Source organism: Cajanus cajan, chromosome 11 (genome assembly GCF_000230855.2).
Source record: "Cajanus cajan strain Asha chromosome 11, NIPB_CcT2T_4, whole genome shotgun sequence".
Lineage (NCBI taxonomy): Eukaryota > Viridiplantae > Streptophyta > Magnoliopsida > Fabales > Fabaceae > Cajanus > Cajanus cajan.
Window position 1 is genome coordinate 26,318,312 of NC_138527.1, and position 21,884 is coordinate 26,340,195.

At 30.4% G+C, this 21,884-nt stretch overlaps 2 protein-coding genes across 10 annotated transcripts; both read left to right on the top strand.

The window, feature by feature from the left end:
- The first annotated feature begins 6,169 nt into the window (after positions 1-6,169).
- LOC109811072 (uncharacterized) lies at positions 6,170-7,990 on the top strand. The gene is made up of 6 exons (XM_083067001.1): positions 6,170-6,393; positions 6,630-6,740; positions 7,057-7,113; positions 7,205-7,345; positions 7,437-7,487; positions 7,748-7,990. Exons 1-6 carry the CDS (start codon positions 6,301-6,303, stop codon positions 7,973-7,975), a joined length of 681 nt encoding a protein of 226 aa, XP_082923127.1. The 5' UTR covers positions 6,170-6,300; the 3' UTR covers positions 7,976-7,990.
- A 7,478-nt stretch (positions 7,991-15,468) lies between these two features.
- On the top strand, positions 15,469-21,384 carry LOC109801443 (putative ureide permease A3). Of its 9 annotated transcripts, none has more exons than XM_020362513.3 (9): positions 15,469-15,622; positions 15,711-15,865; positions 16,496-16,801; positions 18,516-18,654; positions 18,891-19,065; positions 19,335-19,360; positions 19,451-19,551; positions 19,957-20,331; positions 20,969-21,384. In XM_020362513.3, exons 3-9 carry the CDS (start codon positions 16,565-16,567, stop codon positions 21,140-21,142), a joined length of 1,227 nt encoding a protein of 408 aa, XP_020218102.2. In that variant the 5' UTR covers positions 15,469-15,622; positions 15,711-15,865; positions 16,496-16,564; the 3' UTR covers positions 21,143-21,384. The 9 variants fall into 9 exon arrangements, with proteins under 9 accessions (XP_020218102.2, XP_020218101.2, XP_020218100.2 ...); XM_020362512.3 differs by having other exon boundaries at positions 15,711-15,803; XM_020362511.3 differs by lacking the exon at positions 15,469-15,622 and having other exon boundaries at positions 15,632-15,803.
- Positions 21,385-21,884: the final 500 nt, after the last annotated feature.

The window sequence follows — 21,884 nt, forward strand, 5'->3', positions numbered from 1 at the left end:
CATGTGATTGTTATGTCAATATTAGAGTGATTCACATGACAAATCACATAATTAACACATCATCATTTAATGATAATACTTTATAAAAGAGACTAATAACAATGATAACCAATAAATGAAAGGCTAAGATTGGTGAAAAAAATATTTTCTATTTTCTATTTTCTCTAAATATACAAATAATAAATCAAAACTTACAATATATCACTTCCATAGATTAGTTTGAATTGAGTTTGCATGTTCAATACTAAAAACCAATTAATAAACATGAAAAATCGTGTTCGATAGAGTTGAATTGAGTTCTACCATAGCATTACAAATAAAAAAATTAAATCAAAATGTTTGGATTGGTCAATTTATAAGATTTTTCCACAACTATATTTTAAATTAATATTAATATATTAGTATCTAAACCTTACGTAGTTTTTTTTTTTTTTTTTTTTTTATCTTCGTTGAAAATGAACTCATTAGGAAAGTGAATCTCAGCAGAATCCACGTAACTCATTGAAGAGGGACTTAGAAAATGACAGAATACACTATTGTGTGACGCTGACGCATTGCAAGTTTTGAATTCGTGTAAGAGTTCACAGGTCTCTTGGAGTTCTTTTCTTTGTTACTTAAAATAAGCAACTAGGCAAGAAAAACGTACAAACAACAAACTTGCTCTTTGTCTATATATTCGGTTAGGTTTAATAAAATAAATTAATTTCTTACATTCGAATCCCTAATAAAAAAAAAAGTGTTTACGTGTAGTATTAAATCATACTTCGAATAGTATTAGTTTATATATATATAGAGAGACGCAATTGAAAAAAACAAAAGCAATACATTAATATTTATATTCTAGATCTATTATTTGACTAGGAACAACTTGGATTCCTTAATGTCCACAAAGAAAATCAATTGGTTTCGTCTTGAGATAAAATCTTATTGATAACATCATATCAATGGGTCTAATATTAAAAGAATTAAGAGGAGTGTGTTGAAAAAAGAAGTCACAAACTCTTATTAAATTTTTGGTTTCTTTTAGTAATTTGTTTTCTCTTTTGTATATGTTTTTTTTTGTAAATATATTTTTTCTTTTTGACCTTATATTTTGAGTTAATTAAGTAGTATAGAAATTGTCTTTATAATTATTTTTATTTTAGGAGTGTAAATAATAATTTAAGAGGGGTACAATTAGTAAAGGTTAATTAGGACTTACTGGGTGTGGATGGACTAATAATATTTTTTTTCTTAGCCCATGCTTAGAAGTCCACTTACTTATACAAGTGATTCGCACATCCAAGACATACATGTTACTAGTTTATCCAAGTGGAGAGCATGTCATATGACATTGTCTAATCACACCAAACATGTTATACCACATGACAAGCTTTTATTGACTTTTCTAGATTTAGAATGGTGATATATGAGTCACATTTTTTTTTGGTCTTGCCACATGACAAACTCTCATTGGTTATTCTAGATTTAAGGTATTGAGATGTAGAGTGTGGTTGGTCAAACTTAACTAGGTTGGTTTAGGATTAGTAGTTTGAGTTCAAGTTAACCTAACTTAGATTATCTTAACCTAAGTTAGTTTGGCTTGCACCACAAGCTACTAATTTCTATATATAGCTTTCTCCTTGTAATAGCTCATCACTTTTGATGAGTATATGATATATAACATTGAGTTTTCTCTTTTCCAAAAGTCTTAGTTTTCTTCCTTGGAGAAATCTCTCATTAAGAACTTTATCAAGGAATTCTTCCTTGTGGCATGTTCAACACATCTCTTGCTTATCTTCTACAAGAAATGGTGCATCCATCTTGAACACCTTCTCCATCATTTTGAGTTTTGAAGCTTTGATTCAACCATGTAAGAGGATACAGAGCACAAATGGAGCTAGTTAAAGTGTTCACCTATCACCTTCAACTTAGTTTCATCATATTTGGTATCATGAACTTTGGTTCTTTCATAAAGGTTTTCTCTAAACTTTTCATGTCTTGTGTTGTCTTATTATTTGTTTAGTAATCATTGTTGCTTAAATATAAATTTTTGCACATTACATGATAGATCTAAAATGTCTTAAAAAATTATGGTTCAATAATTTTTAGCACTAGTTTCTATGAACCTAATCTTTGTGTTCTACAATAAGATTCATGTTCTATAAGCTTTTCTTTATTTTTTGATGTCTAATATGTCATTTGGAGCATGTAAATGATTCACATGAACTATATGAAGTGTTATAGTAATTTTTTGTTTTGAAACCTATACAATGTTTATGTCTTAGATGTCATGTTTAGTCATTATTTTGTCATCACTTCTTGTTGTATTTTTTGTTTTTAAATCTTGAAAACTCATATGATATATGTGTTGGCCGAAACTGTATGTGTGCTTTTTTGCTTATGATCTTTGAGTTCATACATGTTATTAGATTATTAATATGTTCCTTGTAGAGTTAGGTTTTCATATGTCTAATAGTTTTAACTATTTTCTTATTTCCTTGATTTCTTTCTATTCAAATTGATTTCAAACTTTGGTGAAATATTATAAACTTTTGAGGTTGCACTAACATCATATTTTAACTTTTTCTTAGCAGTTCATTAAGTTTGAAAATCAAAAGCTTAAGTGAAAACAAGAGTAGTAGCCAAAATTTCACCAATTTTTGGAGTCCTTTTGAATTTTATCTTCTAAAGTTTTGCAAATTTGTGTTCTTATTTTGGAACATTTTGTGACATTATCCCAGAAGCTAAAATAAAAAGAAAGTAGTCACAAAATAGCTCCAAAATAAAAGAAAACAAAAGTGTGAGAAAAAAGAAAAGAAAAGAAAATATAAAAGAAAACTACAAGAGAAAAAGAAATAGAAAAATATTTGTGATAAAAAATATATATGAAGCTTAAAATCATTTTAAAAATACATTTCACATTTTATTTCATATTAATTTGTATTTAATTTGAAAGTAGATTTGAGTCTTCATTATTTTTGTGGTCCAAATCTATAACCTACCCTAGGATTACTCTTTTATTGTCCTAACTTCCAAAATGTGCTTTAATTTTTATGTGTCTATTTCTTTGTTATTCTTTCTAGTTTTGTCATATCTCGTTTCATTTAAGTTTAACTTATTTTAATTGTGCTTTTTTCTTTAGTTTTCCTTATAATTTTAACTCTAGTGTGTTTTTGGTGTGCTATTTCTTTGTGTGAAGGTAAATAAGGTTTTTGTCATAAGGTAGTATCTTGAAATGTCGATGAAGGTCCAAGAGATTTGGCTCCTTGGTAGAAGCTACCTTTTGGAGGAGCTTCTAAGCTAAACACTTGGAGTGGAGTGAAGAGTAAAAACTAGATATTTCTTACACTAATGAGTTTGTTCATTGTGTAGGAGAAGATTGAAGGCTTGAAGACTTGTATTTTGAGTTGTAATTCTTGATTTTATTATTGCTTTTAGTTTATTTTTTTTAAGGTCTCTTGCTTTGAAATGGTTTTGTGAGGTTTTAAGTGCCTACTCAAAACCTCCAATTTGTTTGTAAGGATTCAAGTAGTTTGCGCCTAGTACTTGTGAAAGTGTGTTAGGAAACTCATAAGTTTCCACCCAAACTTTCACATAGGAACATGTCTAACTTGCATCTTTATTTTTCTTTAATTGTTTTCTTTAATTTCCTATCAAATGTCAGAGTGTTTAAGAAGTTCCAAAGACTTCTTTAAACGCATTAGGTTGCATTTTTTGTTCAGTATAAGAAATATCTCTTTCTAACAACTTGCATCATGCCTAAGAACACTTCACACACTTCTCAAAGTGGTAGTGACTCTGATTCACCTCCAAACCTTTCAAAACTTATGAGTAAATTAAAGGCACTTAAGCTTTGGAAAAAAAATAAGAGATGTTAGTGAAAGAAAGAAAAAGAATTGAGATGGAAGTAATAGACGCTTGTTTAGAACAAGAGATAAAATAATTTAGAGAACAACAAAAACACTTGGCGAAGAAAAATAAGAAAAAGCATGGTAGTAGTAGTAGCTCCCCTAAGAGTCATAGCTTGACTTATCATGAGGATAATTTGTACATGAGTGACTATTACCATAATGAGCTAGAAATCCTAAACCAAGAAGAGAGCATAAGGTAAGGAAATCCAAGGTGGATTTCCCTCACTTCCATGGGAAGGATGATACGGACACATATCTAAATTAGAGATGAAAGTGGAATAACTTTTTACTTGCCACCAAGTGAGTCAAGAGAGAAAGGTTCCACAAGCGACCCTTAGCTTTCAAAGGTATGCTATGTATCGATGGACCTCCTTAGAGAGAGAGAATGATTTATAATGAGCCTAGTATGAGGTACTGAAATTACCTCAAGAGTGTCATGAGAATGAGACACATACCCTCCTATTATGGATGAGAGCTTATAGATAAGCTTTAAAGACTTTATAAAAAAAAATATGAGTATTGAGAAATATAGACAAAAGATGGAGTCATCATGATAAGGGTAAGTATAAAGGAATAGTAAAGAACCATCATTGCTAGGTTTCTTAGTGGCATGAGTATTAAGAATGACTTAGTCCAATTGTGCATTAAGGTAGAGCAACAATTATTGAGGAAAAATTCTAACAAGAAGGATTCCTCATTATTATCTTCATACCATATAAGAAGGACCATGGCACTACAAAAAAAATAACCTATGCCTACAGACACTTTTACCTATAGACTTGAATTAGTGTAGGTAAAACTAAAAAAAAATTTACCTACAAATATTTAATGTAGGTATAACTCAAAAATCTATACCTACTTTTGTTTGGTGTAGGCAAAACTCAATACAACTTAAGATTCTTCTAACAACAGATTGTCAATGTAGGTAAAAGCCTTCAAAAACTTATTACTACAAAAAATTAGTCAACTACACTACAAAAATTTAGTTAATTAGTGGCGGTTTTTTTTCGGCGGTTTCAAAAACCGCTACAAAATGTTATAATTCCTGCGGTTATTTTAACCGCCACAAAATAATTAAATTTTGGCGATTTTAAACCGTCACAATGTTTAAATATTGTCACCACGTATACAACTTAATTAAAATATACTTTTATTCTCGTTAAAAGAATAAAAATAAAAGAGTTAAAGAATTTAAATTCAAAAATATAAAAAAAATCCCTAGGGTACCTTCTGCTTCACTTCAACGCATGCTCTGCTTCGCTTCTGCCGTCAAACCTCCGTTTCTTCTTCTTCCGTTAAACCTTCTGCTTCACTCTCAAACTTCTTTTTTCGTCAAACCTTTAGCTTCATTTCACGCTCAACACAGTCGTTGGTGAGCCAATTTGCGATGAAAGCATTTCGCTAAGTGTTCTCTACGATGTTCTCTACGGGGTTAGTGATTTCGCAAGAGCTTTTTAATCTTTCTCTTCTCTACGCTGCTCTTCGATTGATTGCTTCCACTTAAGGTGAGTTTTCGATTCATATCCATTTTGATTCCCTATTTTTGCTTTGTATAATGTTTCATTTTAATTTTTTTGTACAAAGGTTTTAGGTGGAACAAATTTTTCAGAGATTACACAAAAATTTACACACTATTTTTAATTCCATTTGTTAGTTCGAAAAAATTCACATAGCTAAACCTAACCGGTTGGAGTTGAGTATCCTAACAGAGTGGCCCAAAGTTCAGTATATAGGTTGACTTGTACCATCTTTGTTTCCTAAAAATGTTTACCAGTTCATTGTATAATTCCAGAATGAACTTGAGGCTGCAAAATCTGAGATTAAGAAGTGGCATTTTTCATTTCAAAATGAACCTTTTATATCTGCTGGGACCACTCCAGGTTAGTTTATGCTTATTATTTTGCAAGTAACAGATGTGTTTTTTATTCATGATATGGTTTTGTTAATAGTTGGTTTATGTGTTTTAAATATATAGCTAAGCAATTATTTCTTCTTTATACTTTCTAGCACCAAAATTGGTGATTAATTATCTTCAAGCTCTGAAATCATTTGAAGAGTCTTTAAGAGAGCAGGTTCAGAGTCTAGTTTTTAATTTTTATGCTTCAAATGATCCAATATACGTTGATCATATTTCACTAAGCCATTTCACTTTTCTACTGGTTATTAAGCTTGAAAAAGCAAAGAAAAAGGAAGTTGCATTCATTGTCACATTTGCAAAATGAGAACAAGAGATAGCAGAGTTGAAGGTTGGTAACAATATTCTGAACATAAGGTTCTTATTCTTTATAGCATGTGTATGTGTTAATTTATTTATTTATTTTGTGTGTACGTATATCACCAGAGTAGCTTTACACTGGTAATGATTTTGAAGGTGAACTAATCTGTTGAGTCCTCGTGGCAGTTGGGGATGAATTTTGAACTTGTTAGATCAAATTCAACGATTCTCCATGTCTTCCCCTTCAATTCTGAGAAAAAGCGAGACGGTGTTGCTGTGAAACGGGTAATTATTTGATACAAATGTTTTCCAACTCATGGCTTATTTACTGAATCTTATAGCCATTATGATACATAAATATTCGTCCCATGCACTTTCAATTTTAACTCTCATTTTTAACTTATTTAATTTACAGAAATAGATTAGTTTTACTTTTCTAATATTGAAACATATCAATTGGATGGTTTGCATCATCTTTCATATGATAATCTCATAAATAATGAATGTAACTTGCTTGGCAGATGGACTCTGCAGTACATATACATTGGAAAGGAGCTGCGGAGATTGTTTTAGAAACTTGTACTCAATATGTTGATTCTGATGGTCACTTGAAATCTATTAAAGAAGAAAAGGTAAGGAACAACAGCTTCATGTGATAGAAAGTTTGTTGAGGGAATTAAAATTATTGAATTGAACCAGGGGAGATAAAAATAAATAAAAAATATGATTTAGACATGGCTGCTCAAAGCTTGCATTGTGTTGCCATTGCATATAGATCGTATGATTTAGACAAAATTCCATCTAATGAGGTTGAATTAGATCGGTGGTCCTTACCAGAACACGAACTTATCTTCTGTATGTATTTTCCCCTTTTGTAAAACTAATTTACTTTCAGATATTATGATGTGGTAGTTCATTTGTATCTCTTTGGATGTTTTCTGATGACAGGTCAATCCTCACACTCACCAGTTGAAGCTTTGTGACTTTGGGAGTGCAAAAGTTTTGGTATGTTTATTCTCAACCTTGAATTTCTATTGTCTATTTTCACTATCTATCTGGTGCATTATCATGAGTAAATTTTGCATATATTTGACAGGTCAAAGGGGAACCAAACATATCTTACATCTGTTCTAGGTACTATAGAGCTCCTGAGCTTATATTTGGTGCAACTGAGTACACCACGGCCATTGATATATGGTCAGCTGGTTGTGTACTAGGTGAACTATTGCTTGGCCAGGTATTTTGCTTTTATGTTTGATTCTGCTATTTTTAGAATTCATTTATGTGCACTTGTGCAAGAACTAAGAATGAATTTTTATTTTTGTTAGCCTCTCTTTCCTGGCGAGAGTGGAGTAGATCAGCTTGTTGAAATTATCAAGGTAAGATAAATTCTAAAGATTAATAAATTCACTTCGTAAAATGGCATTCTAATAACTGCTTTTTTTGTGTCTTTGCAAGCTGGTTTTTGCTTTGAATGACCTGTTCTTGAATTTATATTAATTGCATAATTTGCATTTACTTGTAACTAGACAGTTTGTAGATATCCATAATACTCCCTTTGTTTTATTTTGTACTTTTGCATTGTTCAGGGCCTTGTTATATTTCAGTACTTCTGAACAAGTTTGGGATTCACATGCAGGTTTTAGGCACCCCAACAAGGGAAGAAATCAAGTGTATGAATCCTAATTACACTGAGTTCAAATTTCCACAAATTAAAGCTCATCCATGCATAAGGTATTGTAATGTTCATCCATGCATAAGGTATTGTAATGTTATTTTTATACTCGTCTTTTTACATATTATTTCATATGGTGTTCATGTATATGAACCTTCATCATCATATTTTTCATGTCTGTTCAAAGCCTAAACATTCCTTTACGCATTCAGCCTTTGTTTGCCTTTTGTTAGTCCCATTAAGAAGGCTTATAGCAGGAAGAATGATAACAGAATATTAGTCATAAGGATTTATTAGTAGTATTACTTTTTACTGGGCAAAGAATTGTAATAAAGAGAGTAGGAATAGATGAGGAAGTGATAGTATGTAAGATTTGAATCATATTCAATAGGAGACTTCAGGACTCTTGAATACTGGGTTATATGCTCTGTTTTCAGTGATTTGTCTTGTCCATTTCAGTTTAAGAATCCATCTGCTACTGAACTACAAAGCTTCCTCGATGGCAATAAATACAAATAGTCATAGGAGATTTTATTCCTATATACATTACATGATATGACTATAAATTAAATTCTAATAAGATATGCCTATAATTACAAAATCCTAATTAACTTAAATTAAATAAGGAAACAAATCATAGAATATAAAAGAAGAATAAGTCTTAAGAGATGATCTTCTAGGGCACTCTAAAATATTCTAGGGGTAACGGTATGTTTTTTTGTTTCTGTTGCTTACTTTATATAATCTTTGACTTTTATATCCTTTACAAAGACTTCTGAGGAACAATATTTGACTGATTTACAGGCACAGGTGGAGAAATTATTTACGGAGGCAAATTTGCAGGTAGTTTACCTCATACCTATTATGAGAGGAGGCTTTTTTTATTCTACATATAAGAAAAGAGAATCAAAGTGTGCTTACATGTAATGATACCTTCGTTTTAATGTAGTGAATAATTGATTAAGTTGAATTTTTCTAATTATGTATAGTTTTAGCACCAGGCACAATAATTCAATATTGCATCATTGATTCGTAGCTCTGGTGTTGCATGCAATCTTGATAGTGGCTGATGCATGATATATTTATATGATGACTAAAAAAATTGTTTCCAAAATTAGTTATTATATTCATATAGAGTACACATATTCTCTATAAGATATATTATATATATATATATATATATATATTTTATATTATATATAAATAAAATAAAAAATGCTTTTACCTATAGTCAGAGCATGTAAGAATAAGTTAATGACTTTTACCTACAGTCATAACATGTAAGTACAATTTAATGGTGTTTACCTATAGTAGGGAGTGTAAATATAAGTCAATGACTTTTACCCACGCATATTGCAAATTGTAGGTAGCTCTTATAGTGACAGTTAAATATAGTTGTAGGTAAAATTATGTCTGTAGGTAAAACTTATAGTGATAGACTATTAGTTGTAGCTATATGCCCCCTCAAAGTTGACAATTTCAATGTCTGTAGGTCAAAGTCCATGATACCTTTACCTATGGAATTTATATTTTTAGTGACATTTTTTGTGTGTAGGCATAAGTCATTTTTCTTGTAGTGATGGAGAAGAGAAGTACTCTTCTAAGAGTTACTCTAAGGAAAGAAGGGATAAAGGAAAATCCTCTCTAGAAAAAGAAAATTCCAACACTAGTTCTAAGACTAGTAACATTAAATGTTTTAAGTGTTTTAAGAAAGATCACATTGCCTCGCAATGCCCCACCAAAAAGACCATGATCTTAAGGGCAAGGACCATTATATTAGTCAAGAGGAGACTATATCTTCTTCCTCCACCTCTAGTGGTAGTGAAGAAGAAAGGGTAGAAAGCTCTAGTGGGGAGGAAACTTATCCATGTGATGGTGAACTCTTATTAATTAGAAGGCTTCTTGAAAACTAACCTTGTGATATTAGCACTTCTCAAAGAGAGAATATCTTACATACAAGGTGTAAAATTTTATAACAAACTTGTTTTCTCATTATTGATAGTGGTTCAAGCTCTAATTGTTGTAGCACAAGGTTGGTTGCTAAGTTAGCCCTCACTACCATTTCTCACCCAAAACCTTATAATCTTTAATGGTTTAATGAAAAGAAGGATATGAGAGTAAATCCACAAGTGAAGATCAAGTTTTCTATAGGGAACTATAAAAAGATAAAGTTTTATGTGATGTGGTTCTCATGGAAGCTTAACATATTTTGTTAGAGAAATCATGGAAATTTGATAGAAAATCCATACATAATGGTCTTACTAATGAAATATCCCTCACTCACAAATATAAGAAATATGTATTATAGCCTCTTACACCTATCCAAGTGAAAGAGAATGAAATGCAAATGAAACTTATGAGGTAAAATAAAATGAGAAAATACAAGAAAAAGAAAAATAACTCTTAGAGGGCGAGAGGAGTGAAAAGGAGGAAAATGCTTCTTCACGAATAATTGCTAAGAAAAAGAGTCATTTTGCTATATAAAAAAAAAAGATAAATCAAGAAAAAAAAAATTCTTGATTATGAAATTGTTATTATATTCCTTAGTACGTGTTTATGTTTGTGGCTACCAAGTCTTATCTCACTAGGTGCAAAAGTGAGACGTATCTCACTGCCTTATTTTGTGTTGATTGTTTTTGTTATATGTTTTGTAGGTGGGGGGGGGTCATGATGATGCTAGTGATGAGGCATTATGCCTTGGCTATGGTTGAGATATGTTTTGATATAGGATGTGACATTGAGGGATTTGGAGTTCATGTGTTTATGTTTCCTTTTGAAAATTTAAGTTAGAATCTAATTATGTTGACTAGAAACCTTTTGTTAGTTCTTTTAGAGTTTTGTATGGCCTTTGATGCTTCTTGGATTTGTTTTAATTATTTTTTATTCATGTTATCGTTTTCTAAAAGTTCGACTTAAAACTTGATTTAGTATTATAAAAGAAATGTGAGTCTACATTAGAAGGCATTTTGCAAACTCTATTCATCTTACAATTAATTTTTTTTTATTTAAACTTTCAGTTGTTTACTAAAAATGAAAGCATGCGGGGTAAAGGGTGAAGGTAGACCCACATTTAAGTGAGGGTGGACAAATGCACCCCCTCAGTTTCATAAAATTTAGCACATGTGTAAAAATTTAAAATCTTGACCCTATAATATCATATAATGAAACCCTTAATTATAGATAAAAAGTTAAATTTTATTAAAATATAATAAAATAGTTTTTAGCATGGATTGAGTCATGGTTTAACGGGTTTGGAAAATTAACTTAACCACTAAACCATGCAATTATATATATATAGGAGGGTTCAAACGACACCGGTGTAACTTTTACTAAGTGTTACATCGTTCAATAACTTTATATTAAATGTGAATTTTCAAAATCCAAGCGTTAGATTGAAAGTTCATATCTTTTAGATCATATATATCAAATTTTGTTAAAATTGAACAACAACTTGAAGGTAATCAAAGTGTTCATATTTTAGTATATTTTGAAATGTATATATTACGCCAATTTTGTTTTATGAGAATGAAGTATCAAATCATTTTAGATTAATATAAAATTTGATATATATGATCTAAGAGATATGAACTTTCAATCTAACGGTTAGATTTTGAAAATTCACATTTAATATAAAGTTATTGAGCTGTATAACACTTAATAAAAGTTACACCGGTGTCGTTTGAACCCTCCTCATATATATATATATATATATATATATATATATATATATATATATATATATATATATATATATATATATATATATATATATATATATTAGGACAAAACTTGGGTATAATTCTTTAGGTGCAATTAGTGTTGTTCTCCAATCAGACTTGGAGTTTTACCTCGATAGTATGCGATGAGACTTGCATTAAATGCACTTGCAAATACCAAGGTAAGACTTCAACTCTGATTGGAGAATAACACCAACTGTGCCTAAGGAACTATACCTAAATTTTGTCCTATATTTTACATATATATATATATTTTAAAATTATATTATATTTTATTTATACTAGTTTATACAATTTAATTAGTGTCTCATTGGTTTGATTAGTGGCTCATTAGCCTAGTATCCCTATCGGTCAACTACTGGCTCAAGTTTTAAAATTATGATATTAATCATGTTCAAATAATAAAATTTTTATTTCTTCCTATCTCAACTTCTCTCATAGGATAAAAAATATACTAGACCAACAAGATTTGAATGACCATTTCACTTAGACAAATACACAATTGCTTCTTTATATGACTATCTTGGATCCAACTAATTTGTTCTCTACTTTTGAGAAGGCATGACTAGTTGAATTTGCAAAGTTTTATCCACGTGAATTTTCTTCATTTAATTTAGTGATGCTTGATAATTTAATTTAGTGATGCTTGATAATCAACTTGAAACTTACATCATTGATATGCATAGCAATGTGAAATTTGCATCTTTGAAGGGAATTGGTAATTTTTCTGAAAAATTGATTGAAATTGGGAGACATATTATTTATCCATTATTTTATCTTCTTTTAAAGTTAACAATGTTTTTTTCCACAACCACCATATAAAGACCATTTTCTGTTATGAAAATTGTGAAAAATAAATTGCGTAATCAACTGGGAGATGCATGGATGAATAATTGTCTTATAACTTATCTTGAGAATGATATGTTTCAATAACATTGATAATAAACTTATCATTCAATGATTTCAAAACATAAAATCACGTAGAGGAAAATTATAAAACATGTAATTTATTTGATTAGATATATTATATTTTTATGATTTAAGCATTTATATTTTATTTTTCTTATGTATGATGGTGATTATTTTTTAAAAAAGTTGTTTTCACTGGCCAGGGTCTTGGATTGGCCACATATATACAACTATTGACAATTTTACGGATAAAACTTCTATACGAAAAGACTTATCTGTCATTTATAAATAATAATTATTATATGAGTTATATAATTTTTATAAAAAAAAGGTTAAAATTGTTAAAAATAATATGCAGACCAAAAACAAAAAAATCACACACACACACATATTAAAAAATCAAGATTAATTGTTAAGTCCAAACAATAATTGATTAACATTACTAATGAAGAAAATTATAGGGATATTTAATCCATTTTTATATTAATAAATTCTTTAATCATCTTAAAATGAAGTCATCGTGTGCATCATAAGGGTAAAATCTAGTTGCGGTGTAAAATGGGTGTAGAAAAGAAAAGATACTCGTTGAATAAGCAATGCAATGTAGCTGTTTCTGCTTGCATTTGAATTTTTTGTCAACTCAACGTAGTAAAAAGTTATATTTCATTAAAAAACAATAAGAAAATAAAAGTAGAGAAGCAATAAATTGCATAGGTTATAACCCCAAGCGTGTGGTTCAGTGGTAGGGGTTGATCCACGCTTAAGCAAGGTCAGGGGTTCGAATCCTGCCTTGTGTATGCAGCCGCGCCTCCAACGTAGCGAGGAGATTAGTCACTGCTGTCGGCGGTAGATACTCCATGAACGAACCTAAAAAAAAAAAAATCTGCTACCAGCGTAGGGTTCTTATCAGAAAACTTTCACCATTCAAGCTCTAATTAATATATCATTTATTCACTCTCACACAATACAATGCAAAGGGATAAGCTCGATCCATGAAGTCGGTGCTACCCTTAGGAAAGATAGGGCAGAAAAATGAATAAAATGGAACGTATGTAGTACTTTTATATTGTTTCATGCAAATTTTGTAACAATTTGTAATTTCATTGAAAATTTTCATATAAGTTTGAAAAACTTGCTACAACGGGTGATTTTCTGGTAAATCAATACATCACCTATAACAGATTTACCCTAGGATCTCCCTATTAAATTAAGTTATTCGGATGTTACTCATATTTATTATTAATTCTCAAGTTTTGGAAAAGTCTACAATATTATTCTTTATTGGCAGGGAAAAAAGAAATATTTCCTATCTCTTAAATTAAAAATAAATTAAAATAATAATAAAATAAATGATTGTAAATATTTATTTAAAGAGAATATGCAAAATTATTATTTTTTATATTTTAAAAAATATAATAATCTAGTGAATATAAAAAATATATCTTTTATAATAAATATAGATGAAATACAATTCATATTAAGATAATATAGTATAATTAGTCGATAGTTTCATTTCTTAAACATGATGAAAAGTTTTATTTTAAAATACATATAAAAAATAATTATTAAAGATATTAATTATTTAAATAAAGTTTTGTTCTTCAAAAAAAATTTCATGAACAAAAAATTTTGATGCAAGGACCAAAATATTAATACCATAAAAAATTTAAAAGCTAAAAGCAGAAATCAACAAAAAAATTTAACTACTAAAATTAGTTAAAAAATGTTCAAAAACTAAAAATAAATATTGACACAAATTTAAAATTTTAAAACATTCTAAAAATAAAATAGCTTGCGTTGTTGGCTTGATAGTTGCTACAAAATACAAACGTTAACGGTGGATGATTTATTAAAAAAAAATTAAGAAAAATAATAATAAGAAGAATATACCGTATACTACCGGTACACTGATAAGTGTCCTATTGGCAAGTTTAATTATTTTAAATTTTAATTATAAAATTTGGTTTTTAAAGTAAACCTACACTACTAAAAACTAGTTTTTTTTATTCGTAATTTAAAAAATATTTCTAAAATACTTATTTTAAAAGCAACTAACATATTTTATTTTCATTTTGTTCAATTTCTCTCAATTCCATACTTTGTATCTTGCTTGTTTGCATTAACGACCACTAACTATTTGAACAATTTTATTAGTTGATTTTAAAAACTAAAATATCTTTTAAAAATAAAAATTATTTATCTAGTCATACTACATGTGAAAAATTATAGAAATTATATATATATATAATTATAATTATAATTATAATTATAAATATTTTACTTTGTAATCACAATTTTTTCAAACATTTGCTAATTTACGTTTGCGTAATAATTTTTTTTAACACAAATTTACGAATATGATAAACTATCATAGTTATTTACTTTTCATTGAAAAAAAAAAGGTATGAAGAAAAATTATGTCTATTAAAACACTTGTCCAAATACAAAATGAAATTGTCTCAATTTTCCAAATTCTATTTGATTACATAGCTACCTTTGTCCAATTTTTCTGCATAAAGTTATAGAAACACAAATTATATCTTTATCCTATTATTGTTAAGCTCTTTCCCACTTTTATTAACGGAATTTTGCAATTCATTAAAACATGACAATACATGTAAAAAGTTTAAGAATATTCTCTCTGTTTCATAATAACGGTAGTTTTACATTTGAAAATCAAAGTCTCAAAAATGTAAAATTAATTAACCTTTTCTTAATTTATTTTTTTATAAATTATTTAATCTTTATAATTTAAAATAATGTATTTATTGAAAGAATCAATTATTTTAATAAAATTATATATATATAAAAAATAATGTTATTAATCGTGTATAAAAATCTTAAAATATTTGTGGGACTCAGGGTGTATTACTTTCCATCTTATAAAAAATCTCAATTACAAACATTCATAAGATGCTTTAAAATCCGAGATTCGATTCCATAGTGAGAAATTCTCTCTCAAAATTCCTAATATCAATTGATATGTATGGCCTGCCTGTCATTTTTGGGATTTACGAAAATAAAAGTCAAAAAGCAGATTCTTCTGCATCCAATTAAAAAAAAATCAGTTAATTGACATTATCAACCAAAAAGTTGGAATCCTGTATGAAGATTCCCCTCAATTGAGTTGCATCCAATGAAGTGTACTCACAATTCAAAGGGTACATCATTGTAGTGGTTTTCTCATTGTTAGGTGACAGGAACAATTTGCATTCACACTTCTCTCTTACTTTTTTCTTCTTTGTTATCATTCTCAGTTCAAGTACTTCCAAATTGTGCAGATCAGCATAGGGTGAATTTTCTCTCCACCAACAGTGTTTTGAGATTTTGAAACCATTTTCCGGGGAAGTTTTGGCCTGATTAGTGCATCAAAGGTTCAAACATTTCTTCATCATGTGGCCCACAATTGCTTTGTGTGTGTGGCTAGTAAAACTTGGTAGATTTTTATTCACTGTTTGAGCTTTTATTTAATTGATTGGCTTCCACAAAGGCTTTTATCTTTTGACTTTCATAGCTGACTTCCTAATTCCTATTGTTTCTGATCCATGGATTCCAAGGTAGCTGGATTCTTTCTCAGTTCTCTGCCGTTCATTGTGTATTTCCAATTTTTCCGTGCTTGACTTTCTGAAGATTATGCTTCTTTTTTCTCTTATTCAATTTTCCCATTTGGATACTTCATCGTTAAAAAGTAAATTTTGACTCCATTATATTATATACTTGCCTTTAGTTGGTTTCCCCTTTCTAGTAGACTCAACTCCTGTTGGTTGTGCTTGTGTGTAGATAATTCTTCTCCTTTTCACCCCTATTCAATTTGAGTTTCTTTTCGGTGTTAAAAAGTAATCTTTTTAAGCCGTTTATATGCACAACTTTTGCCCTTGCCTTTGATTGTGATTTTCTGACTGTTATAGGAGATTCACCCCTTCCATGTTGCTTGAATAGTTGAATTTCTAACCACTTTTATGTGGATGGACTTTTTATTGGGTTATTATTGCTTGTGACATTCCAGTAATAGCTCATCATTTTGATATTTTTTAACTGAAGTATGACTAATTCATGCTGCTTTCAGGAGTTCTCTGGTATATGCTCCTTGGTTCCTTCACTTTCTGAGAGCATTTTGTGCACCAGTGGGTTGAAAATGTATTTGGTGGAGAGCAAAGGAGGAGCCATAGCATGCATGTTCTTGGCTCTTTTCTTCTTGGGGACATGGCCTGCACTTTTGACTATGCTAGAGAGGCGTGGTCGTCTTCCTCAGCATACCTACCTTGATTACTCAATCACCAATTTCCTGGCTGCTTTAATCATTGCTTTTACATTTGGTGAGATAGGCAAAAGCAAACCTGATGAGCCTAATTTCTTGGCTCAACTTGCTCAGGTATGACTATTTGTTGTATTTTGCAGTTGTTATTTTCATAAAATAAAGGATAAAATATGTTTTTGGTAATTAATTTTGGTCAAAATTGATCTTATTTCCTATATTTTGAAAATGATAATTTTGGTTCTCGCATTTTTTAATAATCGGTGAATTTCATCCCTTACTCTGGAATTCTAAATTCAATAGAGATAAAATTAACCAAATCATGAATAGCACTCTAACCATATTTTGACATAAAAAATATATATATGAAAATGAAATCATACACATATATAGTAGCATATGAGCTAGAAATATAAACAAAGATACAAATAATAACAACCACAAGGTCAAAAGAAGTGACTGTTTGCACAGTTCAACAACAAAGCTCCCAAAAACCCAGTTTTGTTTGACCAATTCTTCTTCATTCAACAATTTAAGCTTATATGACTTAATTTTTTATGAGAATTGGTAAAACTAAGGTAAAAATGAAAAAAATAATGAATCGCTGAATCATATGATTTGTATCAATGATACGAAATTATATAGATTCATTCATGTATCTTAAGATACAAAACCATTTTAGCTTCATGTTAGGATACGTGTTGTTAAGTTGTCAAAAATTGTATCGAATCATAAGATTCAAATCGTGAATTGTAAGATGCTGATAACTATGACCGGACTATAAAAGGATATGAAAACTAAAATTATATTTAAAGTACAGACCGATTTTGACTGAAAATTAAGGACCGAAAACATGTTTTATCCTAAAATAAAGGTTCTATAAAGCATGTGAGAGTGATCATGATCGCATATGATGCCTCATCAGTAGATGTGATATGATATCTCGGAAAGTGTGATTTTGGAAACAAAAGCATTCATGACATATTAAATGGGTTGAAGAGTTATATGCTATGTCACTATCATCAATAAGCTACAAGTTTTGTGTTTGAATACCAGAAATCTAAGAATTATATATTGTTACTTTGCTTTGCAACTAGTTATAGTTATATATAGTGCCTGTACTGTGTCAGTCAGTTGTAACATAAATGGAATAATATTTGAAGATGGAATGTCTTTGAGTTTCCAAGTTGTTGTAAAATGGTTTTATCAAGTTATGAATTATATTTCTTAATGATATTTATGGTAATGATTCCATAATACTATCAAAATGTCTCCAAGTCCCTTAATATATAAGCTTTACAAATATAAACAAATAAAGGGTACAAACTCCCTCCTTCACAGCCTGTGCCTGATTTTCTTTAAGCCTTCAAGGATGCATCTACACTCTCCTTTTCAAAATAAACTGAAGAGCAGGTTTATGTTTTAACTATAGATAACATGAGAAATTATCAGTAAAACCTGGGGACAGTTATGGTATTTTGCTAAATATGTTATTGGTACGAAGTATTTATCGACTTTGCCGAGACTAATCTCTGTCAAGAAACTTATCTGGCCACTTTTAAAGGAGTCTTCTTTCCCGACTACTTTTTTTTTTTTTCCATATTCAAAACTTGAATCCGAGATCTTGTTTAAAAGGATCGAGTACAGTACCATTACTTGTTGGTAATCTATAGTCATTTAAATTCTAGTAATGTGCAAGTTTAATTTTAATTATCTTTGAAACTATTTAGTTAAAAGCATGTTTAGCTTTGAACATTAGATTCAATTGTATTTTTTTTTTCTTTTTATGTTTACAATTGGTTTAACAATTTGCTTATGTTATTTCGTGCAGGATAATTGGCCCTCCGTTCTTTTTGCAATGGGAGGTGGTGTAGTCCTTAGCCTTGGGAATCTTTCCTCACAGTATGCATTTGCTTTTGTTGGGCTATCGGTTACTGAAGTGCTCACAGCAAGCATAACTGTTGTTATAGGTAATTCAATGACATAACCACTCCAAAATGATTAAATTAGTATACAAACAAAAATTAAAGCACATGTAAAATGAATGCTAACGAAAATATACGCTCAATGACATGGATGAACATGCCATGCAAGGATATGAGGGTAGTGTGCATAGGCTATGTACTAAAAAGTTTTGACTTTTGTGATGATTTTCAGCTTGCTGCAGTACTGAATTCTATCACTATCCTTGTTCCAATTGTAACAGGCACAAGCTTGAATTACTTTTTGGATGACAAAATCAATAAAGCTGAGATCCTTTTCCCAGGAGTTGGTTGCTTTTTGATTGCAGTTTTTCTAGGTTCTGCTGTTCATTCATCTAATACTGCTGATAATAAAGCCAAGCTCAACAATTTCTCAAGTGATTACAAAGATGGAGCCTTGTATGTGTTGTTTGCTTACAATTATTTTTGAGATACGAGTATTATTGGGTATAGATGTTAAATTTATGATTAATGCTCCTTCCAAAGTGATTCCCTAATATTATTGTCAACTTGATTTTGATCCTGTATAGTGTATACTTATGTGAAACTTATGTCACATACCTTACAATTGGATCCTAGCACGCGTATTTTGTCAATGATTGTATTGGATTTTGATGCTATATAAATTTGGTGGTGTATTACTAACTCTGTTAACAATTTTTTGCCAGCAACTCTTCGAAGGAAGGAAATTTAGGTAAGGAGATCTCTTGTGGTTCAAAATGTGAGTTTGTTATATAGGATAACATGTCAACTTATTCTACCTCTTCAATATATATTATTATAGTTACATCGAAAGATCTCGAGGATGGAAATGATTCAGCAGACATTGTTAAAGCAGGAACTGCAGTTTTCCTCCTAGAGCTTGAGGAGAAAAGAGCTATCAAGGCAGGTGACTATAGTTTATAATATATTTAAGTTCTGTTTGGATAAACTTATCAGGAAACACATCTAAAAGAGAAAAACTAGAAAGAAAAAATAAGTTTTTGCATGAACTAAGATTAACTTGTGCACAAGCTAATTTGAAGAAACTTTCTTTTATTAACTTCTTCATTTAGTGTAAGTATAAGTTAGTTTTAACTTATAGAGAAACTTATTTCAATATTCTTTTAGATGTTTTCTCCTAGAAGTACTTCTGAAGAGATTTATCCAAACATGTCTTTGATGTGTTATGGGATAATGACTTGAACAGTAGAACATGCTTTCTCTTAGTCAACCTTATATGGCACCAACACTTGTCAAAACCAAATCCTTGACCTTAATTCTACATCTCACACTTAAATTCTGGTGCAGGTTTTTGGGAAGAGCACTTTGATTGGATTGGCAATAACTTTCTTTGCTGGACTTTGCTTCTCTATGTTCTCACCAGCATTCAACATAGCAACAAATGACCAATGGCACACTCTAAAACAAGGGGTTCCCCATTTGACAGTTTACACTGCCTTCTTCTATTTTTCAGTCTCTTGTTTTGTCATTGCCATAATTCTAAACATCACCTTCCTCTACCACCCTGTCCTAAACTTACCCAAGTCATCATTCAAGGCTTACTTGGCAGACTCAGATGGCAGAGTCTGGGCCTTGTTGGCTGGTATCCTTTGTGGCTTTGGAAATGGTCTCCAATTCATGGGTGGTCAAGCTGCAGGATATGCAGCAGCAGATGCTGTCCAGGTTAGTTTTATTACTTCTATTGAAAAAAAGGATAAAATATAATTTTAGTCCTTATTTTTTATTTTAAGTTCCCATTTGTTTCCTTAAGTTTAAAAAATTTCACTTTAATCTCTTAAGTATCTATGCTAAATTAAATTGATCCTTCCGTCAATTTAGCTCACTAATTTAATCAATTTAATGGCATGTGACAAGTTGTGAAGATGTGATATCAATCAAAATTAAATGATCTCTGGGAGAAAAAAGTTGACGGAAGGAACTAATTTGGATAACAAAAAATATTTTAAGACATCAAAGTGAAACTTTATAAATTTAAGAGACTGAATTGATACCTAAAATAAAAATAAGGGATCAAAATTTTATTTTAGCTTAAAAAAATGAATTTAATTGAAATGCACTAACAATGTAAAGGTTGTTTATAGAATAATAATATAAATACAACAATTTGTATAACTTCATTTTTTTGTGTGTATATGTCTCCATCAATGTGATGAAAAGAAACAAATAAAAAAATGATATTTTACAAATTGTTATACCATGTTGTACAAGTATCATTTCCCTTTAATGAATGTATCTGACTTTTGTGTGTTCAATGAAGTTCTGAATCATTTCATCATTTGAATGTGTGTTGATCAAACAGGCACTTCCACTTGTAAGCACTTTTTGGGGTGTTGTTTTGTTTGGGGAGTACCGGAAATCATCAAGAAGAACATATATGCTGCTAGGGAGTATGTTGTTTATGTTTATTGTGGCTGTTGCTGTGCTAATGGCATCATCAGGGCATAGAAACAGTCCTCACACTGCCAAGGAATGACTGAAGAGAACAGAACACAAGTTATTAAGAGATTGTCCTGTGAAAGGGTAGAAGTATTCTCATTGTTCACGAGGGTGAATAAAAGGGAAAAAAAAATATTAAGAAAAGGGTGTATAAGAAGAAATAAAACAGGAATGGTGTTGAAATATTTTTATGTAATTTTTTTCTCTTTAAAGTTGATGGCCTTTTGTGTATATTTGAACGTTTAAACTGAAATTAAGGAAATTCTTTGTACATGTAAATTTGAATAACTATTTTAAATTATAAGTGTACTGTCTGTACCGCGAAGCCGAGCTCCGAGCTCGGCATCACAGCACAAAATGAGGTCGGGTACGCGTTACGCGACGTCAGCTCGGCATTTAAGCAGATCATAACCGATCTCGAGGGATCTCGCTTCAGACGGGATCCACCATTTAATCCTATCATATCTTATCACAGGCCCAAGGCCCAAAGTAACCCTAATCCACACTAAGGTACGTGCATTACTTATACGAGATTCATACTCCCACAAGAACTAACTTTAGCATCGGAGTCTCTTTTGCAGGTACCACCCCCATCTTGGAGCACCAGCGTACAAGTGAAGGAGGCTCACCGATCTTACCTGGCAGATCAGCTCTACAATAAATTTCCGATAAGAACATTTGGCGCCCACCGTGGGGCCGATCAAGACAGCTCTTATCGGCCACGCCTATGGTTTTCAACAAAAGCCATAGTAGACGCGCGACAGACGAAGCAAACTGTG